This window comes from Herpailurus yagouaroundi, unplaced genomic scaffold (assembly GCF_014898765.1).
Source record: "Herpailurus yagouaroundi ecotype Mexico unplaced genomic scaffold, PumYag 199, whole genome shotgun sequence".
NCBI classification, from domain to species: Eukaryota; Metazoa; Chordata; class Mammalia; order Carnivora; family Felidae; genus Herpailurus; species Herpailurus yagouaroundi.
The window spans coordinates 17,118,734-17,140,669 of NW_024412430.1; the positions used below are offsets into that span (position 1 = coordinate 17,118,734).

Consider the following 21,936-nt stretch of genomic DNA (forward strand, 5'->3'; position numbering starts at 1 on the left):
GTTAAGCATCCAACTTCAGCTCAGGTCATGACCTCACCGTTCGTGAGTTCGAGCCTCGCACTGGGCTCTGTGCTAATGGCTCAGAGCCTGGAGCCCGCTTCGGATTCTGTGTCTCCCTCTCTCTCTGCTCCTCCCCCACTCATGCTGTGTCTCTCTCTTGCTGTCTCTCCTTCAAAAATAAATAAAAACATAAAAAAAAAAGTTCAGTATTAGCATGTAGTAGTTGGGTCCAAGCAGTTGCCACTTTACTCAGGCCTGAAAATGGTTAGAAACAGTATTTTTGTACACTTAAATGTGTAGTGGTTGTTTGAGCTTCACAATTCACAGATGTGTGCCATAATCAGACAATGTTTTAATACAATTTATATTTTAATACCGTTTTGTTAACTTAGAAAAATTAACTGATCTTCAAATTTGGAAACTGAAGATTTGCTCTGTTTTTCTTCTGTGTCTTGGTATATTTTATAGCAAATCAGAAGCCAGTCGATTGATTTTGAAATAGGTAAATATGTCATTTTGAAGTTATGTTGTGTAAACTTTGAGTTGAGTGAAGGATTTTCTACTGTTGTTATTTGGTGACATTGTTGCTTTAAAAATTAGAAAAATTAGTTGCCATGTTGCTGAGTTCAAAAAGGTCTGTATATTTTGCAAAATAATCATCTGCTATTGAATAGTATAATTTAATTTTAGAGTATTAATGTCTACAACATAGTATGAACTGTTGATTTCAGTGACATCTATGAAATATTATAAAAACTCTTCATGGGTTATGTTAAACAAGATGGGTTGTATTAAAGTCTTTTTGTTTTAATTGGATAGTTAGACTATAGCTCTTCAGAAGAGGGTTCCCAAGAGTGAAGTGTTTTCAAAGTAAGAATATATAAAAATGAAATACAAGGTTTTAGTCATAGCCTTATCCTTTAATTCATGGCAAATAAAATTTATCTTTCAGACTGCATATGGCTACATCTTGTTTTTTCATATTACATCTACAAGAGGGGACAAGTACCTTTATGAACCAGTGTATCCCAAGTAAGTTTGTTGTCTTTCATTCTTTTAACAATTGACTTGCATACTTTATATTCATAAAAAACATCCCAGTTTTGCATTGTCTGAAGTGAATAAAATAAAGCCAAGTCAGCATTTTAAAAATAGTATGTCAAAAATTGCCAGGTCTCCTCTAACTATCATTACTTGAATAAAGAATTCTGTAACTAAGTAATTAGTTACTTGGGAATCTTGGGTGAATGCACTGTATCTCTTCTTGGACATTCAGGATCACTACTAGTATAGTCTAGCATTCTCCAGGCCTTGTTAGGGGGGAGCTAAAACATCAGGAGGGAAAGAAATGAAATGTCAGTACAAGTTACTGACACTCCTGTCGTGTTTTATACATGGATAGAAAAAAAGTGTACCCCAAGCAGGGGTTACCTCTTGGTTAGAACTTGATCTTTAAGCTATGTTGTTGTGTATGTTTTGCATTTTTTTTCCTTAAAATTTTTGCTTTACTTTTGAAATAAAAGAACATTTTATTGAAAGAACTTTTGAAATAAAAGAACATCCTAATTTTAAAGCAAAAGATCAAATCATTAAAGCTGGATGAATATATAAGTGAATACTTACCACACTTCTAGATGGTAGGAGATGGCCAGAATTTATTAGGTATATAAGAAATTAGACGGAAAATACATTTTAATATATGAAAGTTTAAATTTCTCAAAATTAACAGGAAAAAAAGAACAGCGTTAAAAGTAACAAACTGGAGGAAGTTTTTTCAGTAAATAGGGCCGAGGCTTTCTATCTTTATATTTTCATAAAATATTATATTTTATGTAATTTTATGTATAAAATATATCTTATATTTTAAGGAGACAAATTGCTAAGAAACCCAAAGATTTCAAAAGATAAATGGGTAAAAGTAATAAGAGGAAATATAACAAACACAAAAGAAACTTGTGTTAATTAGTAGCTCAAACTAAACACTAGTAACTCAAAACATTAAAAACAAATCTTTTAGAAACATACAGTTTTAATATGTAAAGATAGTTTTTGGTTTTTTAAAAATTACTGCTCTGCCAGTAGAGGAATAGTAAAATGTGTTCTTATAAGCTTCCGATAGTAGATCTACACAAAAGTGTGATAATAGAGAATTTTGGTATGGAAGTTAACTGTGGTACATTCTTCTCAAATAATATATAATCATTAAATGTAATATTTCAAAACATTTATAAACTTGAGAATCTGATCATATTCTGAGTAGAGAAACGAGTCACATAAAATTATACATGTAATGTGACTGCAACTTTGCAAAACAAAACAAAAATTATCTTTAAAAAAGCTAGAGCAATATATGTGTATAGTAATTGCTCCTAAATGGTAGAACTTTGGTGAGTTTTCAGCTTCTTTCAGCTTTTGAATTTTCCAAGATTTTTGATTTACATACAGTATATTCATTATGGTTTAAAAGTGTCAGTGTATTTGAAAAATGTATAAACAATGCAAAATTTTGTTTAAAAATTGTGTTATGAAAGTTGTTCCATACTGGTTAAAATTCTTGAGAATACACTTTGGGAAAGGGAAATGTAGGCCATGTAGAATGTAACTCAGATCCCTTTAGCATAGATTTTAAGGAACTATCTATGTTTTCTGATTCCATAAGCCACCTATTTTTGTACTATAGTATTAGTTGAGGTGTAAGTTGACTTTTGGAAATCTTTTGTAAAGTACAGAAATTCTTTAAATGATGGAATTTAATTTGATTTTTTCAATAAAAAATTTTAATGCAAAAACTTTCGGTATATAAATTGTACTACTGTTTAATGTGTTATGGATATTTTGATAGGATGTATTTAGAAATTTTAAATGCAGTTTTATGGGTAATATAAAACTTACTTTTTCATTCTAAGTGATAATTTTGTGAGCCTTTTGAAGAACTGTTGTAATTAGTGTCTTTAATTTCATTTACTTGTTCATTTTGAACTAGCACATTTAAACCCATTTTCTTGCTTGATGTAGACATGCTCCTATAATTACTTGATTTATACTAGTATAGATGGGCAGGGTAGGGAGATAACATCTGTCGACACAATGAAAAATACCATTTCCATTATTTCAAGTCACTACCACGATTTCATATGTTTAGAGTGATTTGGAATAGTGTTTTGAGACTCACTTTTGGTGTTGCAGAGAATTTAAAAAGAGTTGCTTACCTTCTGATTTTAAGACTGTAGAGGACGCCCCTTAACTAAGTAGTAGTTCTGATAGTGCGTGAACTTTGCTGCATTTGACAGTATATAGACTAGAGGACTAAATAAAATACATTGTGTGTTTTAAAAGTGTGGTGTTTCTTCCACTGTCTTGACGATCATGGGTTTCACTCTGTGGCTCGGGAAAGTGTGTCCTGCCCTAGTGGCATGAGGAGTGCATTGCCTTAGTCAAAGGGCGAGGTTTTGGCGTCCTGTAGACCTGGCATTGGGCATCCACTCCTTCTCTTTTCAGCTGTGTAACTTCTGTCAAATTACTTAATACCTTCCAAACCGGAGTTTCCTCATCTGTACAGTGAGACAACCGTAGTGATTATTTCATAGGATTACATGAGATCATGTGTATTAAGTGCTCACGTAACTGCCTAGTTTGTGGGAAAATTAATAAAGGACAGCTGCTGCTGTTAATACTATTTTTAAATACTTTTTCCTTCACCAAATTTTTACTGTGTTTCTAATATTTTAAGCGATTCTGTACAAATAAATATATAAAAAGTGATTTAATGTGTAAATCATATTTTATATGTATATGTTAAGTGATTTTTAGTTTTTTAATATTTGACTTGATAATGTACTTGTTTCCCAGTTTAACTTCTAGTAATTGCTATATAAAATCCAACAAAATATCTTATAGGGAAACAGTTTTGCAGAGCAAATTAGAATCTCCTTGTATATTTTAGTGCCAGGCTACTGTACCCTGGTTAGTTTCTTAGATTTTCTGTAGAACCTATTTATAAAATGGGAATAAGAATATTTGTTTCTTCAGTTTGTTTGGAGGAATATAGGAGTTCATGTTTTTAAAACTTGGAAAGTGATTCATACATGGATTTGAGGAGAGTTTAAAAAAAATGTTTAGTTTTGACAGTGTATCATCATCGCCATCTGTGCCATTGTAAGCTCTGTCAAGACAGTATTCGAAGCACTTTTTCTAACTAATTTAATCCTTGTAACAACCCTGTTGAGGTAGTTAGGTACAATTACTGCAGCACAGAGAGGCTAAGTAACTGACCAGTCGATAGTCACTAGTAAGTGGCATGGCCATGATTCAGACCTAAGTGTTTAGCTTATAGTGTATTACTTTTTTTTTTTTTTTTTAAGTTTATTTATTGACACTGTTGGGGGAGGGCAGAGATAAATCCAAGCAGGCTCTGCACTGTCAGGGTGGAGCCCAACGTGGGGCTCGAATCTACAAATGCATGAGATTATGACCTGAGCCAAAAATGAAGTCAGATGCTGGACCGACTGAGCCACCCAGGTGCCCCAATAGTGTATTACTCGTAACGACCAATACTTTACTGCCTCAACCTTATTTATGCCCATCTAGTCATCTGTTAGTTTGGGGCTTATTTGAGGAGTAGGGAGTCAAAAATAGGACAAAAGATCTGGAGTGGTTTATATGTAATAGTTCTTAAGAATAGAGGCAGTGTAATTGAGGCCAGTAGTTAGTTGTATTCTGTTCGGTTATAGAAACACTGTTATCCCTTGTTTCTCTTCTGTAAATTTTATGAGTTCATCACATGAGTTTTTCTAGAGTATCTCCGCTTCTCTGTATTGTGTGACAGCATCTTAACCTTAGACTGCATGTCTTTTTCCATTATGCTGCAGCTGAGAGCAGGTCAGATATCCCCATCATCTTTTGTAGTTTCCACCTAGTGTGTCCAGCATCCTTCCTGTCGATGTTGGGAGTCCACTTTCAACAGTGGTGGCATCCTTATCAAATGACTCTTTATCTTCAGAGGTCATTTATTTCTTTGATAAGTTTCACCTCTTCTATCTTTTGTGCCTTTGTACATTTCATTCTGTATTAAAATGTCCTTTCATGTGAGCTATACAGACCAGTGGATGGACTTGTCCACTAAAGGTCATCTTGGCTTTTTCTTCCATGTCTTGGAACTGGCACTGAAAGCAATGGAAGAAACTGTGCCAGGGAGAAATCAGAAATAACTTATGTTTCGCTGGAATGAATGTGTTCATTTGTTTATGTTTAAATATGAGTTTAGTGGATCTTAAAGCTGTGAATCATATTTAATTTTATCATAATGAAAATCATTTAAATATGTCATCATAATGTATACTTTGTTGAGAGTAGAGATTTTTTTCTTTTATTCTGTCTTTCCACTCTGTCAGCCTTTTTTGTCAGAGACCAGCCTTCCTGAGGACAAAGTTTTATTTAAAATATATATATATATATATGTATATTCTAAAATTCAGTAAATTTAATTATATTAAAGATATACAGATTATCTTCACCGGAAAAAACCTCCAAAACAACTATTAAAACTCAACCTCTGGTTTCCTTTTCCTCACCCCCAACATAGTTTATTAGATTTCAGACTTTTTACCCGCTGACTTAAAGAAGTAGTGTCAGGTGGGAAGCAAGTAGGGAATAGCTCTTTAAAGTTCTCATTTTCTTTCTTTTAAAAAAAATTTTTTTTAAGTTATTTTTGAGAGCGTGAGCGGGGGAGGGGTAGAGAGACAGAGGGAGACACAGAATTCGAAGGGGGCTCCAGGCTCCAAGCTGTCAGCACAGAGACCCATGTGGGGCTCGAACTCATGAACTCTGAGCTCAGGACCTGAGCCAGAGTTGGATGCTTAACTGACCGAGCCATCCAGGTGCCCCGAGGTTCGCATTTTCTTTTTTTTTTTTTTTTTAATTTTTTTTTTTCAATGTTTATTTATTTTTGGGACAGAGCGAGACAGAGCATGAACGGGGGAGGGGCAGAGAGAAAGGGAGACACAGAATCGGAAACAGGCTCCAGGCTCTGAGCCATCAGCCCAGAGCCCGATGCGGGGCTCGAACTCACGGACTGCGAGATCGTGACCTGGCTGAAGTCGGACGCTTAACCGACTGCGCCACCCAGGCGCCCCCGAGGTTCGCATTTTCTAATTTAAACATGACCTGCTCTTTCAAAAATCCTGTAACATTTAAGGGACAGAAATTTTACTGAAATTATATCACATTTAGAGGAGAAAAGGTCTGGATTACAGATGTGAAAGTTTCCCCCAACATTTTACTAATAAAATTTTAGTGTTTTCTGGAAAATAAACTTTACTTTTTTCCCTTAAAGTTTTGTAGAATTAGAGTATTCTTTCTAACAGTGTACCTTGTTCTAAATTAATTTTATAAACTTGAAAAGTATGTTAGTTATCCTAATATTTTTTATTCCCCTTGATCTTCTCAAAATATTACGTGTCATTTGATTTCAGTATGTATATATTCTGTAAATGTACATATGTATTGAACTTTATATATTTTATGTGTTAGCTTACATCATAACTGCATGAACACTTATAACATTGATGGCGATGTAACTGTATAAATTCTGGGCACTGAAAACTACTCCCCTGTTGGCCACACCTACCTTTAGTCCACTGAAATCCCAATTCCTATGTAATGTCTGTTCATTCGCTATTTTCTTGGTGCGCCTCCTTGACTATGTGTTTTACTTATCAGAACTGTATCACCTCGTTTAGAAGCTCAAGTCAAACATAATACCATATAAAGCTTTTCTCTCAACTCTCCTGTCCTCCCTCATACCTAAGAAATAGCTGATCCCTCATGTACAATCCCATCATGCTTAAAAAAACAAAAAACAAAAAACAATGAAAAGTGAAATTGTGAACCTTGTCTGCTTCTTTTTAGTTTCCATTCCCAGTTTACCCTGCAGTTATAGCTTTATATCTCCCGAGTAAATAAATACCTGGGAGTAGAATTGCTGGGTCGTATCACATGTCTGTTGATTTTAGATCAGATGATGGAAACTGTGCAACATTATCGAGTGTCTGAGTTTTCTTTTCCTTAAGGAATGTTGAGATTTTGTGTTTTGAGTGGCTGTTGAATTTCAGATCGCCTTGAACTGTTTGAAGTCTGTTGGTATGATTTTAGGGTGGGTTCAACCTTTACTGTAGGCTAGCTGAGCCCTTCTGAGCTCTCTATTGAATGATCTGGTCCTAAACAAGGTGTATTCTCCCTGGGTGGTCAGAACTGGAATGTCTCCCAGCCCTGTATGAACTTTACAGCTTAAAACCCTGCCAGTTATTCTTTGGCGGGCATTGTGGGGTCTCACCATATATGTACACACAGCTTAGTATTCATGCAGACTCCAGGGGAACCTGGAAGGTTTCTAGAGCTCTTTCTCTGTATCTTCGGCCTCTGATACTCCTCCACAAATGGTCACTTACAGTTTCCTGAACTTTAATCTTTTTTTCCTCAATGTACCGAGAGTGCCAAACTATGTTTGGGTTCTCCCGTCCTACATGGTAGTCTGAAAAGTGACTTCTATCAGAAAACCTTGTTTTTCTTCAGTCAGGATCACAGTCCTGTGCTGCCCATTCACAAGTGTCTGACTATAGTTGTTGCATAAATTTTGGCCAGGGTTTTGTTGTTTCTGGAGGGCTACTTTGGTACTAGTTACTCTATTGGTATAATAATAAACTGGCCGCCTGTGTGTCCGTCAGGCAGCTTGAACAGTTTTCCATCTTTTTTCTCTGGAGTGTGTTTTAGCACGTCCAAGATAATCATTATTTCACCCAGAAATACTTTCATTGTTGGTACTCTAGTAAACAATTGTGTTGACTACAAATGATCAAATACGAGGCATGGAGTTTGAGGAAAGAAACCTTTCTGAGCCTTTCTGTAACTAATCGGAGAACCAGAGCCTCTTGGTGCCAGAATTGGCAGAAGCCCCTGGATTAAGCATAGCACGTTCCAGAATCATTTTAAGATTCAAAAAATCTGAGTTGCTAAGGAAGTAGGTCTTACAAGTTCTCATCACAAAGTGATGGTTGTTAACTAATGTTGTGGTAATCATTTTATAATATATATATATATCAAATCATGTTTTATCTCTTAATATTATAGTGTTCTATGCCAGTTATACCTTACTAAAATCAGAGGAAAAAAGATTTGAAAATCTGGAATGAGATCTTCATTATCATTATCAAACATTTATTATATGCCTCCTATTTGTATAGGGTGCTGAGGAGGGATAAGCTGCTCATGAAGGGAGAACTGTTTAAAGGTAATGGTGATAAAAAGCAGATGCCAAGTGAACGAATGATTCCCCAAAGTGGTACTAGCAGCTAGGGGAATGTGCTAGGTTGTCAGGGGAAGTTTTGCTTGCAGGACTCGAGCTATACTTGTGAGGAAAGCCCAGACTTAGGTCAGTTACCTTGACAGGAGGAATCCTGCATGATCAGCGGTACTCCTGAAGTTCCTGTCCATCCTCTCCACCTCCCAGATCCATTCGGTTATCTACCACGTTAGTATTTTCTTCAGCTGGCCTTGAACGTATTGGAGATCTCCTACACAGCTGCCTGCTGAATTTAATTGTGTGGTGACAGTTTTCTGTGTCACCTTGTTTAGCCCTCCAAAGCACAGTTGACATAAATTAGAGGCAATTTTTTTTCTTTTAAGACATCCTTTGTAATTTTTATGACCTATTTCTGAGTACTGTAGTTTGAGTTTTGATTTTTGTCAGTTTGATGGGAGTCTGCTTCCTCAAGGCTGTGGGAAGTTTGATTAATAGTTGACCTACCCTATGGAAGTTTTATTGCCCCGTGGGGGCTGCTTGTTGACAAGAATGCCTTACATTCATTAGAATGGAGAGCTGAGAAACTGTACTTTTAATTAATGAAAAATACGTTAGTAAAACAAAACTCTGGAATGGGCTTGATTTCATTTTTCCTACTTTTTTTTTTAATGATACTGGACTTGATGTTACTACTTGAGGTAAAGATACAGCAGTTTAGAGATGTAGAGAAGAGAATCCATTTTAAATTAGAGATACCTGGGTTGTATCTAGTCTCTCCTTTTCACAGTCACTTTGGAAAAGCTGCTTTTCAAGTCCCTTTTTATGCTTTTGTGTGTATAAAATGAGAAAAACAAGTTAGCGTGTTCTTAATAAGTTGCAGTTGTTATTGTTATCTAGGCTGCCTTCTGAATTATTAAACATAATCTGCCTCTACTGGATATTATGTCCAGACAAGTAGGGGATTTAAGTTCACTAAATATGTGGATTCTCTTGTAATCTGTTTTATTTCTCCAAATCCAGTAGTAATGTCCACACCTTAACTTCTGATTTTAGTAATAAGTCATCTTTTTTTCTTAGTTTTTTCAACTTTATTAGTTTCTGAAGAACTGATTTGCTTTCATTGATTTTTTTTCCTCTCTTCTCTATTTTGTTCATATCCAGTCTTTATTATCTCCTTCTTTCTGTTGGTTTTGAGTTTAGTTTGCTCCTTTTTCTAGTTTCTTAAGGTGTAAAATTAGGTTACAGATTTGAGATCTTTCTTCCTCTTCAGTGTGAGCATTTTAGCTGTGAATCTTCCTGTAAGCACTGCATTTACTTTATCCCATGATGTTGTGTCTTCATTTTCATCAGTCTCAAAGTATTTTCTAATTTCCCTTTGGGTTTTCTCTGACCTGTTGGTTAAGCGATGTTTAATTTCCACATTTGTGAATTTTCTAGTTTGCCTTTTATGATTGATGTCTACTTTTACTAAGTTGTAGTGAGATAAGATACTTTGTATGATTTCAGTCTTTTGAAATTTACGGAGATATTTTTCTGTCCAGATAGATGTTCTGTCCTGGAGAATGTTCCTGTGCATTTGAGAAAGAACGTGTATTGTGCTGCTGCTGGGTGGAGTATTCGTATTTATTTTAGGTCTAAATGGTGTATAGTGTTTAGATTCTTTCTTTCCCTTCTGAACTTCTGTCTGGTTCTCTCAATGACAGAAGTAGGATATTGAAATTCCCAGCTGTTACGATAGAATTGTTTCTCCCTTCAGTTTGGCCAGTATTTGCTTCATATATTTGTCGTGTATCTGTTTGTAATTGTGGTACTCTTCTGGCTGAATTGACCCTTTTATTACATGTACAGATCTTCCTTGACCTAAATGGGATTTTACCCCAGTAAATCCATTGCAAATTGAAAATATTAAGTTGGAAATGCATTTAGTTTACCAAACATCAAAGTTTAGCTCATCCTACCTTAAATGTGCTCAGAACACTTACATTAGCCTACAGTTGGGCAAAATCATGTAACAGAGAGCATATTTTATAATAAAGTGTCGAATAGCTCATGTAATTTATCGAATACTGTACTGAAAGGGAAAAGCAGAATGGTTGTACAGGTACAGGATATTTTTTTTTAAGCTTATTTATTTTGAGAGAGAGAGAGCACAAGTGGAAAGGAACAGAGAGGGAAGGAGAGAATCCCAAGCAGGCTGCTTACTCAGGCAGGAATTGATCTCACAACTGCAAGATTATGACCTGAGCCAAAATCCAGAGTCTGTTGCTTAACTGACTGAGCCACCCAGGTTCCCCAGGTACAGAATTTTTGTAAGTGTATCCGTTGTTTACCCTTGGGATCTCCTGGCTGATTGGGAGCTGTGCTTCCTGCCTCTGTCCAACATCACAAGATTATCATACTGTATCTCTAGCCTGGAGAAAGATCAGATTTGAAGTAAGGTTTCTACTGAATGCATAGCACTTTCACATTGTTGTAAAGTTGGAAAAAATGTAAGTCAAGTCATTTTAAGTTGAGGATTGTCTGTAATGTTCTTTGTCTTCTTATTAACACCTTGCTGTGTTTAATTGCTGTTTGTATGGAAGATCTCTTTCCATCCTTTAACGGTCTTTGGATCTAAAGTAAGTCTGTTACAGAAAACTTTGAAATGGAATCATATTTTTAAAAAATCCAATTGCCTTTAATTGGAGTGTTTAATTGAGTGATATTTAAAGTGATTACTGATAAAGAAGGACTTCTGCCATTTTGCTGTTAGTTTTCTGTGTATCATCTTTTTGTCCCTCAGTTCTTCCATTAACGCCTTCTTTTGTGTTTGATTTTTTGTGATGTACACCATTCTGATTCCTTTCTCATTTCATTTTCTGTATGTTATTTTCTTAGTGGTTGCCTTGAGGAGTGCATTTAACATCTTATACTCACAACAACCTAAATGCATTAAAAAACAATTGAGCTTCAATAGTATATAAAAAGTACGTTCCTGTACATATCTGTCCCTCCCTTTTTATGTTCTTATTGTGACACATTACGTCTTCATACATTGTGTGCCCAACACATAGCTTTATAATTACTATTTTAGGCATTAGTCTTTTAAATCACATAGGTAAAAAGGTGGATTTTTGAACCAAAAATAGAGCACTGCTGGCTTTATATTTACTTGTGTAGCTACCTTTATCATTTTTCTTTTATTTCTTTGTAAGACTGGATTATTCTCTATTGTCTTTCTGTTTCTTCACGAAGGACTCCTTTTAGGGGTTCTGGTAGTTAAGGTCTACTTGCAACAAATTCTCTCAACTTTCATTGGTTTGGAAATCTCTTAATTTCTCCTTTATTTTTGAAGGATAATTTTTCTGGGTATAGAATTCTTGGTTGACATTTTTTCTTTCGGCACTTGAGATATGTCATCCCACTGCCTCTGGCCTCCATGGTTTTTGATGAGAAATTGGCTGCTAATCTTCCTGAGGATCCCTTGTTGTATATGATGTGCCACTTTTCCTGCAGTTCTCAAGACTCTTTGTCTTTCGGTAGTTTGAATATAATGTATCATGGTATGGATCTTTTAAAATTCGATTTGGAATTTTCTTTTTTTTTTTTTTTTTTTTAATTTTTTTTTCACCATTTATTTTTGGGACAGAGAGAGACAGAGCATGAATGGGGGAGGGGCAGAGAGAGAGGGAGACACAGAATCGGAAACAGGCTCGAGGCTCTGAGCCATCAGCCCAGAGCCTGACACAGGGCTCGAACTCACGGACCGCGAGATCGTGACCTGGCTGAAGTCGGATGCTTAACTGACTGCACCACCCAGGCGCCCCTCGATTTGGAATTTTCTGACCTTAAGTGGATGGTTAGATTTATGTCTTTATCAGATTAGGGACATTTTCAACCGTTATTTGTTATTTTTTCTGCTTCCTTCTCTTGCCTTGCCTTTGGGACTCTCACTGTACATGTTGTGATGCATGGTAGTGTTCCACAAGTCTCTTAAACTGTGCTCCTTTTTCTTTGTTCTTTTTTCTTTCTCCTTCTCAGACTATACATTTAATAAAGTCACATATGAACAATGATCATAGACTATTAATTTGCTGAGTTTTAGTGGACCACAGTCTATTAGTTATTTGATGTAGTATACTATATGCATTGACATAGGCCATGTCCCTGTGGTAGAGGATAAAATAGCATTGTGTACCAATTTTGGCACTTAAAGTCTCTGCCTAGAAGTGCACGAGTAACTCCCCCTTGTGGTTTACAGGCCAAAGTCAATCACATGACCGTACCTAATTTTAAGTGCCCAGGAATGAAGAATATACTATTTCTCAGTAGCTTGGATGCCAACCAGGAACGTGTACAGTGCAGTTGTACCTGTCTCTGACAAGCCTCTGTTACTAAGCAGAGATGACAATTCTCAGTATGCTTTTATTATCTCCTTTTAAAAAAGGCTATGATAAAGCTGTCTGAAAAGACATTTCTGCTGCCACTGTCCCAAGTCCTTCCTTGTGTCCTTTTCTTTTTTAATTTTTTTACTGTTTATTTATTTTTGAGAGAGAGGCAGAGTGCAAATAGGGGAGGGGCAGAGAGAGAGGGAGACACAGAATCTGAAGCAGGCTCCAAGCTGTCAGCACAGAGCCTCATGTAGGACTCAAACCCACAAACCACGAGATCATGACCTGAGCCGAAGTCAGACGCTTAACTGATTGAGCCACCAGATGCCCCATTCCTTGTGTACTCTTACTGACAGTCTCCTAATTAATCTACAGATTCCACTCCCTCTCCCCACTCCATCCCCAGTCCATTCTTTAGCATCCATTCTCATATTTTTTTCTGCAAAGGTTATTGTTAGTTTCCTTAATTCTCTAGTAGTTGTCAGTGTCCTAGGATCTGGAATTGAAGCCACAGGCTCACTCCTTTACTTACCAGCTCTGTGACCATGAGCAAAAGCTTTAGTTTCTTTTCTGGGAAAAGGGGAAAAATGATGCCTGTCTCAAAGGATTATTAACATGTGGCATTTGAGATAATGTGTGCAGAACATTTTGTACACTCATGCATAGTAAATGCTCGATTTATTGCTATTTTTCCTGACATTCAGTGCTCTATATCATCTAGTGTTATTGTTCCAGCTTCATCTTCTATGATTACCTTCCAAAAGTCTGATACTGTACACTCAAATTATTGTTGAACTACAAGTAATAGTATTTTTTATCAGAAATTTAGTTTTTTTATTAATATAATTTTTAACACTTTTTACTTAATTTTGAAGAACATATAGAAACTTCTGTGTGAAATGTATCTCTAATTTTATAATGGGAGTCATTGAGGACTCAGGATTTACTTAAATTTGCTTTAAAGTTCTTATAATACTTCAGCTCTCTAATAAATGAGAGTATTTGCATAAAGGAAAATAGAGGGCTTCCAATTTGAAGATGGTAGTAAGGTTTTTTTCAACCTTTCTTTTGCAAATAACCAACAAAATAACAAGTTGAAGTGCAGTTTTTATGTTTAATGAAAGAGGCATCTTTAACCGTTGAGCTAACGATTGGATGAGAAAGAATAAATGACTAAGGAAGAATATGAAACCCAAGAGCCTAAGGTTAGTTACATAATACTGATAAGAAGCAGCTTGTTTGAGTCCCATAAATACAGAGAACCAACTAATGGTTACCAAATGGGGGTGGTGTTGAGGGGATAGGCAAAATGGGGGAAAGGGAGTGGCAGGAACAGGCTTCCAGTTATGGAATGAGTAAGTCACAGAGATAAAACTTAGAGCCTGGGAATATAGTAAGTGGCATTGTGATAGCATCGTTTGGTGACAGATGGTAGCCACACTTGGGGTGTGCATAGCATAATATATAGACTTATTGAATCACTCTTGTACACCTGAAACTAATGAAACATTGTGTATCAACTAAACTTCAATTTAAAAAAAAATAGAAGAAAAAAGAAGAAAAAGAAAAACAACTTGTTTGATCTTCAAAACCGTGGAAAGACCCAGGAATTAGATGTAGTAGTACCGTAGAATATAGGAGTGAACCAGAGGCCATAAACAGGGGGGTTGTTTTAAAAAATTGAATAAGGAGTGAGGAATTTTATGTTTCCGCATCACAAGTGACGGGAAGTATATTGTCTGATAAGCCAGAGGGATTCCAGACACAGAGTAGGGCAAGGGTGAGCTGCTAAACTAAAGATGGGGATTAAATGAAAGTTGTCACACTGAACGTTAGGATGGTGAGCCTTTGTCCCCTGCTTGGCTCTAGACTTCGAGCTTCTATGCTTGATACCCCGGGCGCCATTGAGGGATCCTTCCTGGGAAAATTAAATCACTCCAGAAAGATGACCGAAAAGGCCCTGATATTTGAAGATCTCTACAAAAATGCCAGCTGGCCTCTACCAGTTGAAAAGCCCAACTTGAACACACAGAGTTTATAATTAGAGCTTGTAATTTTTCTTGTTAACCTGTTGGACACATAATGGACACACCTAGGAATTGTTAGGCATCTTAGAGCTTCCAGTGTAAAAGAGAGAGACACAACAGAAAAAAGGAAACTAAAAGGAAATAGACACTAGGGAACAAAAACGCTTTGAGGAAATGAAAATTCGCAACCTCAGACAGGTGTAATCTAATTAAAAGAAGAAAACTGGTGTGCAAGAAAAAAGGGGAGGTGGGTGACAGTGTTTCTGGGATGAAATTTCAAAAGCAGAAATTTCAAATTCAGTGAAGCATTGGAAGAAATGGTTGAGGTACTGTCCAGGTGAGAGGGGAAGAAAGGAGAATTAGAGGTTCATATGAGGTCCAGTATCTAATCTTGTAGGAGCTCCAGAAAGAGAAGACAGAAGTGGAGAATCTTATTAGTATGTTAAGGAAACAAAACATGTAAATTTCCCAGACCTAAACTAAAGACTGTTTGTTAGTAGCTTGTTTGGTGCAAACAATGATAAGTCCACATACTTGTTAAAAAAGTACACTGTTCTCAAATTTTATAACTCCCTGGAAATCAAAGGAAGGACACTCCTAAGAACTTCCTGATGGGGAAACACAGATCAAAAATAGTCTTTGAATAAGAATGTCATTGAACTTGACAACCACACATTAGAGTCTAAAAAACATTGGCAGAAAGCATTTAAAATGCTGAAAGAAATAAATCCATTTGAGCTCTTGTTAAGGAATTTGTCAGTATAACAGTCTAATGGTAAACTCTGAACCCATCTCCCACATTCACAAGTTATCAATATCTCTCAGGTTATCATACTTATGTATGCTTTGAGTATTTTGGAGCATATTTCATATACTGTATCATTTCAACCTCAAATAGTTTTATCAGCAACAAGTAGACATTTTAAAGAAACAAAGCTGTAATACTATTATATCTAACAAAATTAGTAATTTATTAATATCAGTCTCCGTTTTAATGCAGAGCTGTCTTTAGGAATTTGTTCAAACCAGGATCTATTGCATTTGGTGGATATGTGTTAAGTTTGTACTTTTTACCTGCCTACTGGTGTATGCACTTATTAATTTTGTTCCCTGCATCTGTTATTTTGATAGGGATCACAAAATTGTGATTAAAAAAAATTTTTTTTAATGTTTATATTTGAGAGAGAGAGTGCACAAGCGTGGGAGTGACAGAGAGAGGGGGAGACACTGAATCTGAAGCAGGCTCCAGCCTCTGAGCTGTCAGCACAGAGCCCGGTGTGGGGCTAGAATCATGAACCATGAGATCATGACCTGAGCTGAAGTCGGACGCTTAACCAACTGAGACACCCAGACACCCCCAAAATTGTGATTTTAAAAAAACTCTACCATTTGTGCTGCATTCTGTAGCTGTCATTATATAAAGAAAAACTTTATTTCATTATCTATTTGATGTTTACCCTGAAATATAGTCTACAAGAAGAAAGAATAGATGGTTGATTCTTTCCCTTTTCTTATAGTAACCAGTTGTGTCCTAAGAACTTCCAGACACAACCAACTAATGAGTGCTTTTACTATTGTTGTAAATGCAGGGGTTTTTACATTTTTGAGTTTTAACCAATTGCAGTCATTCTTTTTGATCAGATTGTCACATCGTTAGCCTGTCAGAGAGCCCATAAAAATGGTGTTATTTAAATGGCATCCTTGCTTGTCAGATCCAAGGCTCATCTTAGCAATTCTTTGCCCCTGTCTTGGAGTAAGTCAACTCTCCAAAGACCTTTGACTTCTTTCTGTGCAAAATAATATTTTGAAGACTGGCTTGATGCTGATTGTTATTGGTTATACTTGCTTTTAGGACTTTTTAGTGCACAGAGATAAAAAGTAAATTTTAGAAAGAAGAAAAGATACTGTGAGTTAATACTGATATTGTTAATTCAAATTAAAGATTAAGATAGAAGTTAAAAGTTTTTAAAAGCTTTAAAATTTTTTAAAGTTTTAAAAGTTACAGTTTCACTCTTCTAGTTTTATATTTGTATATTTTCTCTTATTGATAATCTTGGTTCCTAATAATGTAAACATAATCACTTACTTGATTTATCCTTTTGTATACAGAGTGACTCCAAAATAATAACCACTATTATTATAACAGTATTATTACTGAATACAATTTGATTTTTGTCCGTAGGAAGTTTCCCATTAAGGATGCACAAACTACTGTGTTTCAAAGTTACTTGAAATAATTCTTATTTGTGCTGCTAGCTTGATGTACAGTTAGGTTCGTTTCTTTTCTGTTTTTAGAGATTGGTTATTGTTGATTTTAATTATAATTTGGTTTATTACATGAAATATCTTCATGTCCCAAAGCTTAAAAAAATGTGGCATTCTTTCCCCTGTATTCTGTCTTCCCCCGTAGAGAACCATTTTCATGTTAGTTTTGGCTCTTCTTTCATTTTTAAATTCAGCACATGTGTATGAACATTTGTTATTTCCTTCCCTGTCGTATGAATGTAGCAGATTATATACATTGTTGTGCACCTTGATTTTTCTCACTTAACAACAGACCCCAGAGATCGTTCCAAGGAGTCTAGAGAGTTCTTCCACCTTTCCTTTTTTGGGGGGGTAGGGGGCTGCATAATACTTTATTCTTGTGATACATATTTTGATTGTAACAGTCTTTTGATGTAATAAATTGCTTTGCATGTGCGTCATCTTATGTTGCGATATGCAGCCTAAAAATTTCTACCCAAATACCCATTCAAGTGTCAAAGACATATTGGACTTGAGAATTGCTCAGTTCCTCCACATAACACCTTTCCAGGAACCCACAAGAATATGTAACCCCAGTAAGAGGAATAAAAAAAAATAAAGGCTCATAGGAAAGAAGCAAAGAAGTCATCAGGATGATGACAAAGGAAATTATCAGGATGATACTTTGCAATAGACTTAGTCACTAGGGCATTGGGCACCAGGAGAGATGTGGGGCGGGGGGAGGAAATAATAGGTTATTGTGACAAGTTTGACCACATAGAAGACTATATTGAGAGTTGTTTTTGTCAAAGCTGTTAAGGAGTCTGAGAAAACTTAGGTATAAGTTTAAAGAAAACCAAATAAATGAAAGTATGCAGTAAAGTTCACTTCAGGAAAATTAACAAGCTATTTAAGTTAATACTTACATAGAACTGAATACTTCTTGACCCAGAAGTAAAAATTATTTAATCATTGTAATGAAAACATTTTTGTGTGCTTAGGAGGATGGGGAAAAATGGAGAATAAGAATGGGAAGTTAGTAGATAATGTCTAAATAATGATGCTGAAGCAGCGTGAATGTATTGTGGGAAAACATCCAGGTAATTAGAAGAAGGTAATAGCTAAAAACTGAAGCTGGTTGTGTCCTCACAAAAAAACAAAAACAAAAAAACCCTGTTTTTTCCCCTTTGTCATAAGCTTTCTAGCACTATTGGTTTAAATGGTGTGTATGTAGTACTTTGAAAAATAACTTTAAAACTAGATATATGTGGAGAATGTCTCAGGAGATGCATTATAGTGTGTGTGTGTGTGTGTGTGTGTGTGTGTGTGTGTGTGTGTGTGATTAGCAGTCCAGATAGGAGTTCTGTAAACTAATAACTCATGGTGTCTTTCTTAGTAGCTGTCACAGCAAGCATGTTAATTAAATCTGAACCTGTGTGGTGTAACATTAACCAGTTTAGCCATTCAGACGTACACAAGGAGTCAGATATTCCAGGTCATGGCAGTCACAGACCAGGATAAAGTACCGCCAAGCTTCTATATGGAAAATAACTTAAAACCAGAAAGCAGAAAAAGTATCAATTTTCACCAAGCCAGGAACCTTAAAAGCTGTTGAGTGTTAGACTGTTTACACATAATTTTAATAGTGTAGGTGACTGAAGGGGGAGAAATGGCAGGCTCATTGTTGCCAAGGGTAAGTGATAGCTGGTAGCAAGAGAAGAGACAGCTATTAAATCCCAGCACAGGAATTGAGAAAGAATGGTCCCATGCATGCAGAGATAAAGATCCCAGAACTATCGTGTGGTCCTTTTGTGGGGTCGTGTGTGGCGGCTCAATTATGTTGCCATTGATCTAGTCACCCCTCGTGTAGCAGGGAGCTACCAGGTGTAGCCATTTTGCCATTTTGCCATTTATTACCAAGTTTTATGTGAAACATTTCCTGTCGCATCCCTGAATTGACCTTAATTCTGATACATAACCCAAAGGATAGAGGAACGAGGATGTTGTGTGGCATAAGGTAAGATGAGGTGAGGATTTGGATCCCTTTGGACATGCAGTAGGTAGAAACGTTGTGTATCTCCCAAAGTCGCCCACCTCGGAAAGGGCCATCAGTCATTTAAAAATGTCTATTGGTTCTCTTGAGAATTTGCTTTGTTTTTTTCCTTAAGATTCTTTGCTCTTCTCCCCAACACTAGTTACATTGGTTAAACCCCTTTGTCTAACTGCTTACTCTGCTACAATGGAATTGAAGTCCATTTTTCATTTGAGAACTTTAGGGATTAATGCCTGATTTGTAAGTTTGATTGTGTTTACTCTGATTGGGTATAGATGAGTCACAGAGTGGAGAATTCATATCTTTCTCTTTAATCCTGTATATTTGTATTTTTTTTAGAGGAAGTCCACAAATGAAGGGGACACCCCATTTTAAGGAAGAACAGTGTGCTCCAGCATTAAATTTAGAAATGAAGAAAATATTGGATTTGCAAGCACCCATCATGAGGTATAGTACCTTGGTTAAATTTAGCATTTTGGGATGACAGTATACAATGTAGTTCATTAATCACATGATCAGTAAGAAAGTTTATTTCATTTTTTTCACTGAGAATAATTTTTTTTTAGCTCTAAATGCTTGATTAACCCCTAGACGGTACATTATTATGCTTCAGTTATTTGTTAAATATATAAAGCCCATAAATTGAGTATACCAACTATAATTTTTTTCAGAAATTTATCTTTTTTGGTAAGATCTAGAATTGTTTGAATGATACAGCATAGTTACTTGATACTGATAAAAATCATAGAAGTTGAGGAAAAGAGAAAGTGGCTTTGTTTCTAATACCTTCTCTTAAGTTTTTGGAAAATATTTATGTACTTGGAAGAAAGTTAAGCTTTCTGATCTAAGTATGAATAAAGGTTTTGTGTTAAGGCCAGAATTACCAAAATATAAAAAATTATTTTATATCCATTGGCAGAAAATATAAGTGTATGTGTAATTAATTCATATTTGACATTCTAGTTGTCTGATGTGTGGGTCTTGTTAAAAGTACATTTTTTAACATAAAGTTTTGACTATAATGGTATTTTTTGTTTCTTTTTTAACAAAGAGTTCTTTTTAACTGAATTCAGAGTTAAAACTGGCCTTCAAGAACCTTTTGCTGTTATTGTGCCCAGACGTATGCAATTATGAAATTATAACGGTGATATTCCAGCCTTCTCTGCATCAAAATGGCCAGTAGTCCTTATCTCTAATAAGATTTGCTTTAAAAAATGATAAGAAATATTAGCGAAAGAAGTATTGTAATTCAGAATTCATTTTGTTAGGAGTCATTAAAATCTTCTTGTCAAAATGTCTGCAAATAATTTCTTATGAAAAGAAATATTGATAAATTAGATTATATAAAAGTTAAAAAAAAACTGGGGGAAAAAACCCACCATAAGTATGATCAGAGGAAAACATAAACAATGAAAATAAGGAAATATACTTCCAGTGAATACCACAAAGTCCAATTTTTACAGTATGTGAAGACTTCTTATAACAAGAAAAAGACAGTAGAACAAATGAACACAGAATATAAACAATTTCTTTTCGTTGTCTACATTTCAGTTAATATATTACATAATCTCCTTTAAGAGAGTAAATAAGTGACTTACGCATATGAACAGTTAGGTAAAATACTGTTTGGGGGGGAGATCAGGGATATGAACTTTATACATTGGTGGTGAGAGTGTAAATTTATACAGTATTTATGGAAATTAATTAAGCAGTGTCTGTCAAAGTTACATAAGCTCATGGTCTTTGTGCAGCATGTCTGTTGTTAGGAATTACTCATACAAATATAGTAATTCAGATGACATGCTTACAGGGTTTTTTATTGTTTATAATAGCAAAAGATCAAAAACCACCTAAATGTCAATCAGTAGGGAGCTGGTTAAAAAGCTTTTCTTACCTTCTGCACAGTGGGAACAGTATGCATCTGTAGAAACATTGAGGGCACTCTTTACTGAAGAAACTTCCCAAATGTGTTGTTGGGTGAAAAAAGCAAGGTGTAATCTATAATAATGCTAATATTTGTTTTTAACGTTTTTTTATTATTGAGAGACAGCGTGAGTGGAGGAGGGGCAGGGAGAGAGGGAGACACAGAATCCCAAGTAGGTTCCAGGCTCCCAGCTGTCAGCACAGAGCCCAAAGCGGGGCTCGAACTCACAAACCACGAGATCATGACCTGAGCCAAACAAAGTCTGATGCTTAACCGACTGAGCCACCCAGGCACCTCAATATTTGTTTTTAAAAGGGAGCTGGTAGTGTTAAAATATGTATTGTTCTTGAAAAATGTATAAGAAACAGTGTGAGAACTGACCGACTAGGCCACAGGTTTGGGGAAAAGACTTTTTACTGTGTAGTCTCATTAAATATTGAATTATATGGATGGTGATATACGAATATATTGAACTATATAAATGTAATACCAATGTTTTTCAATTCTTCTGAGTCACACTTCTAATAAAAGGCTATTTTCACCATTAGTTTTGTTAGAATACAGTACAGATACTGGTATACATTAAAAAAATAAAATTGTATGCAAGTGGCTGGCTATTGTCTTGCCGTGTTTAGTCCATCTTTTTATGTATTTTCTTCAGAGAAAAAGAATGTTTTATTTTTGTTATTTGCATCAGTGTGATCTGGGTTACAAAGGATTGAGTTTAAGTTATGATCACCTTGGTCAGAAAGGTACTCTTGACCTCAGATGTTATTTCAGTACAGAGATTCTTTTTAAGAATGTAACTTGCGACGTAAGGAATTTGGAATGTCTCTGGGTACAAGCTAGATGGACCTGTACAGATATGGCTCTCTACCTATATCCAGCAGCAGACCGTATGGATCATGGGGATGGGATAGAAAAAGAGGCTTTAAAAAAGAAATCCTGTCATCTTGTACAAGTTTAACTTGTCAGGTGCTAAGTGGTTTTGTTTGTTTTAGTCAGGTGCTAGTTTTCAATAC

The 21,936-nt window shown here is 35.7% G+C and overlaps 1 protein-coding gene across 7 annotated transcripts in view; it reads left to right on the plus strand.

Moving 5' to 3' along the window:
- RIC1 (RIC1 partner of RAB6A GEF complex) overlaps window positions 1-21,936 on the plus strand; it is a 171,283-nt gene that overhangs the window by 73,077 nt on the left and 76,270 nt on the right. For 6 of the 7 annotated variants that reach the window (XR_005782873.1, XR_005782874.1, XR_005782875.1 and 3 more), the window contains 2 exons: window positions 953-1,032; window positions 19,330-19,437. Coding sequence is in view for 4 of the 7 variants with exons in the window: in XM_040449500.1 (XP_040305434.1) it covers window positions 953-1,032; window positions 19,330-19,437 (188 nt within the window). In the remaining 3 variants the exon portion in view is untranslated. The remainder of the gene's footprint in view (window positions 1-952; window positions 1,033-19,329; window positions 19,438-21,936) is intronic. The other variant, XM_040449503.1, reaches the window with a different exon arrangement.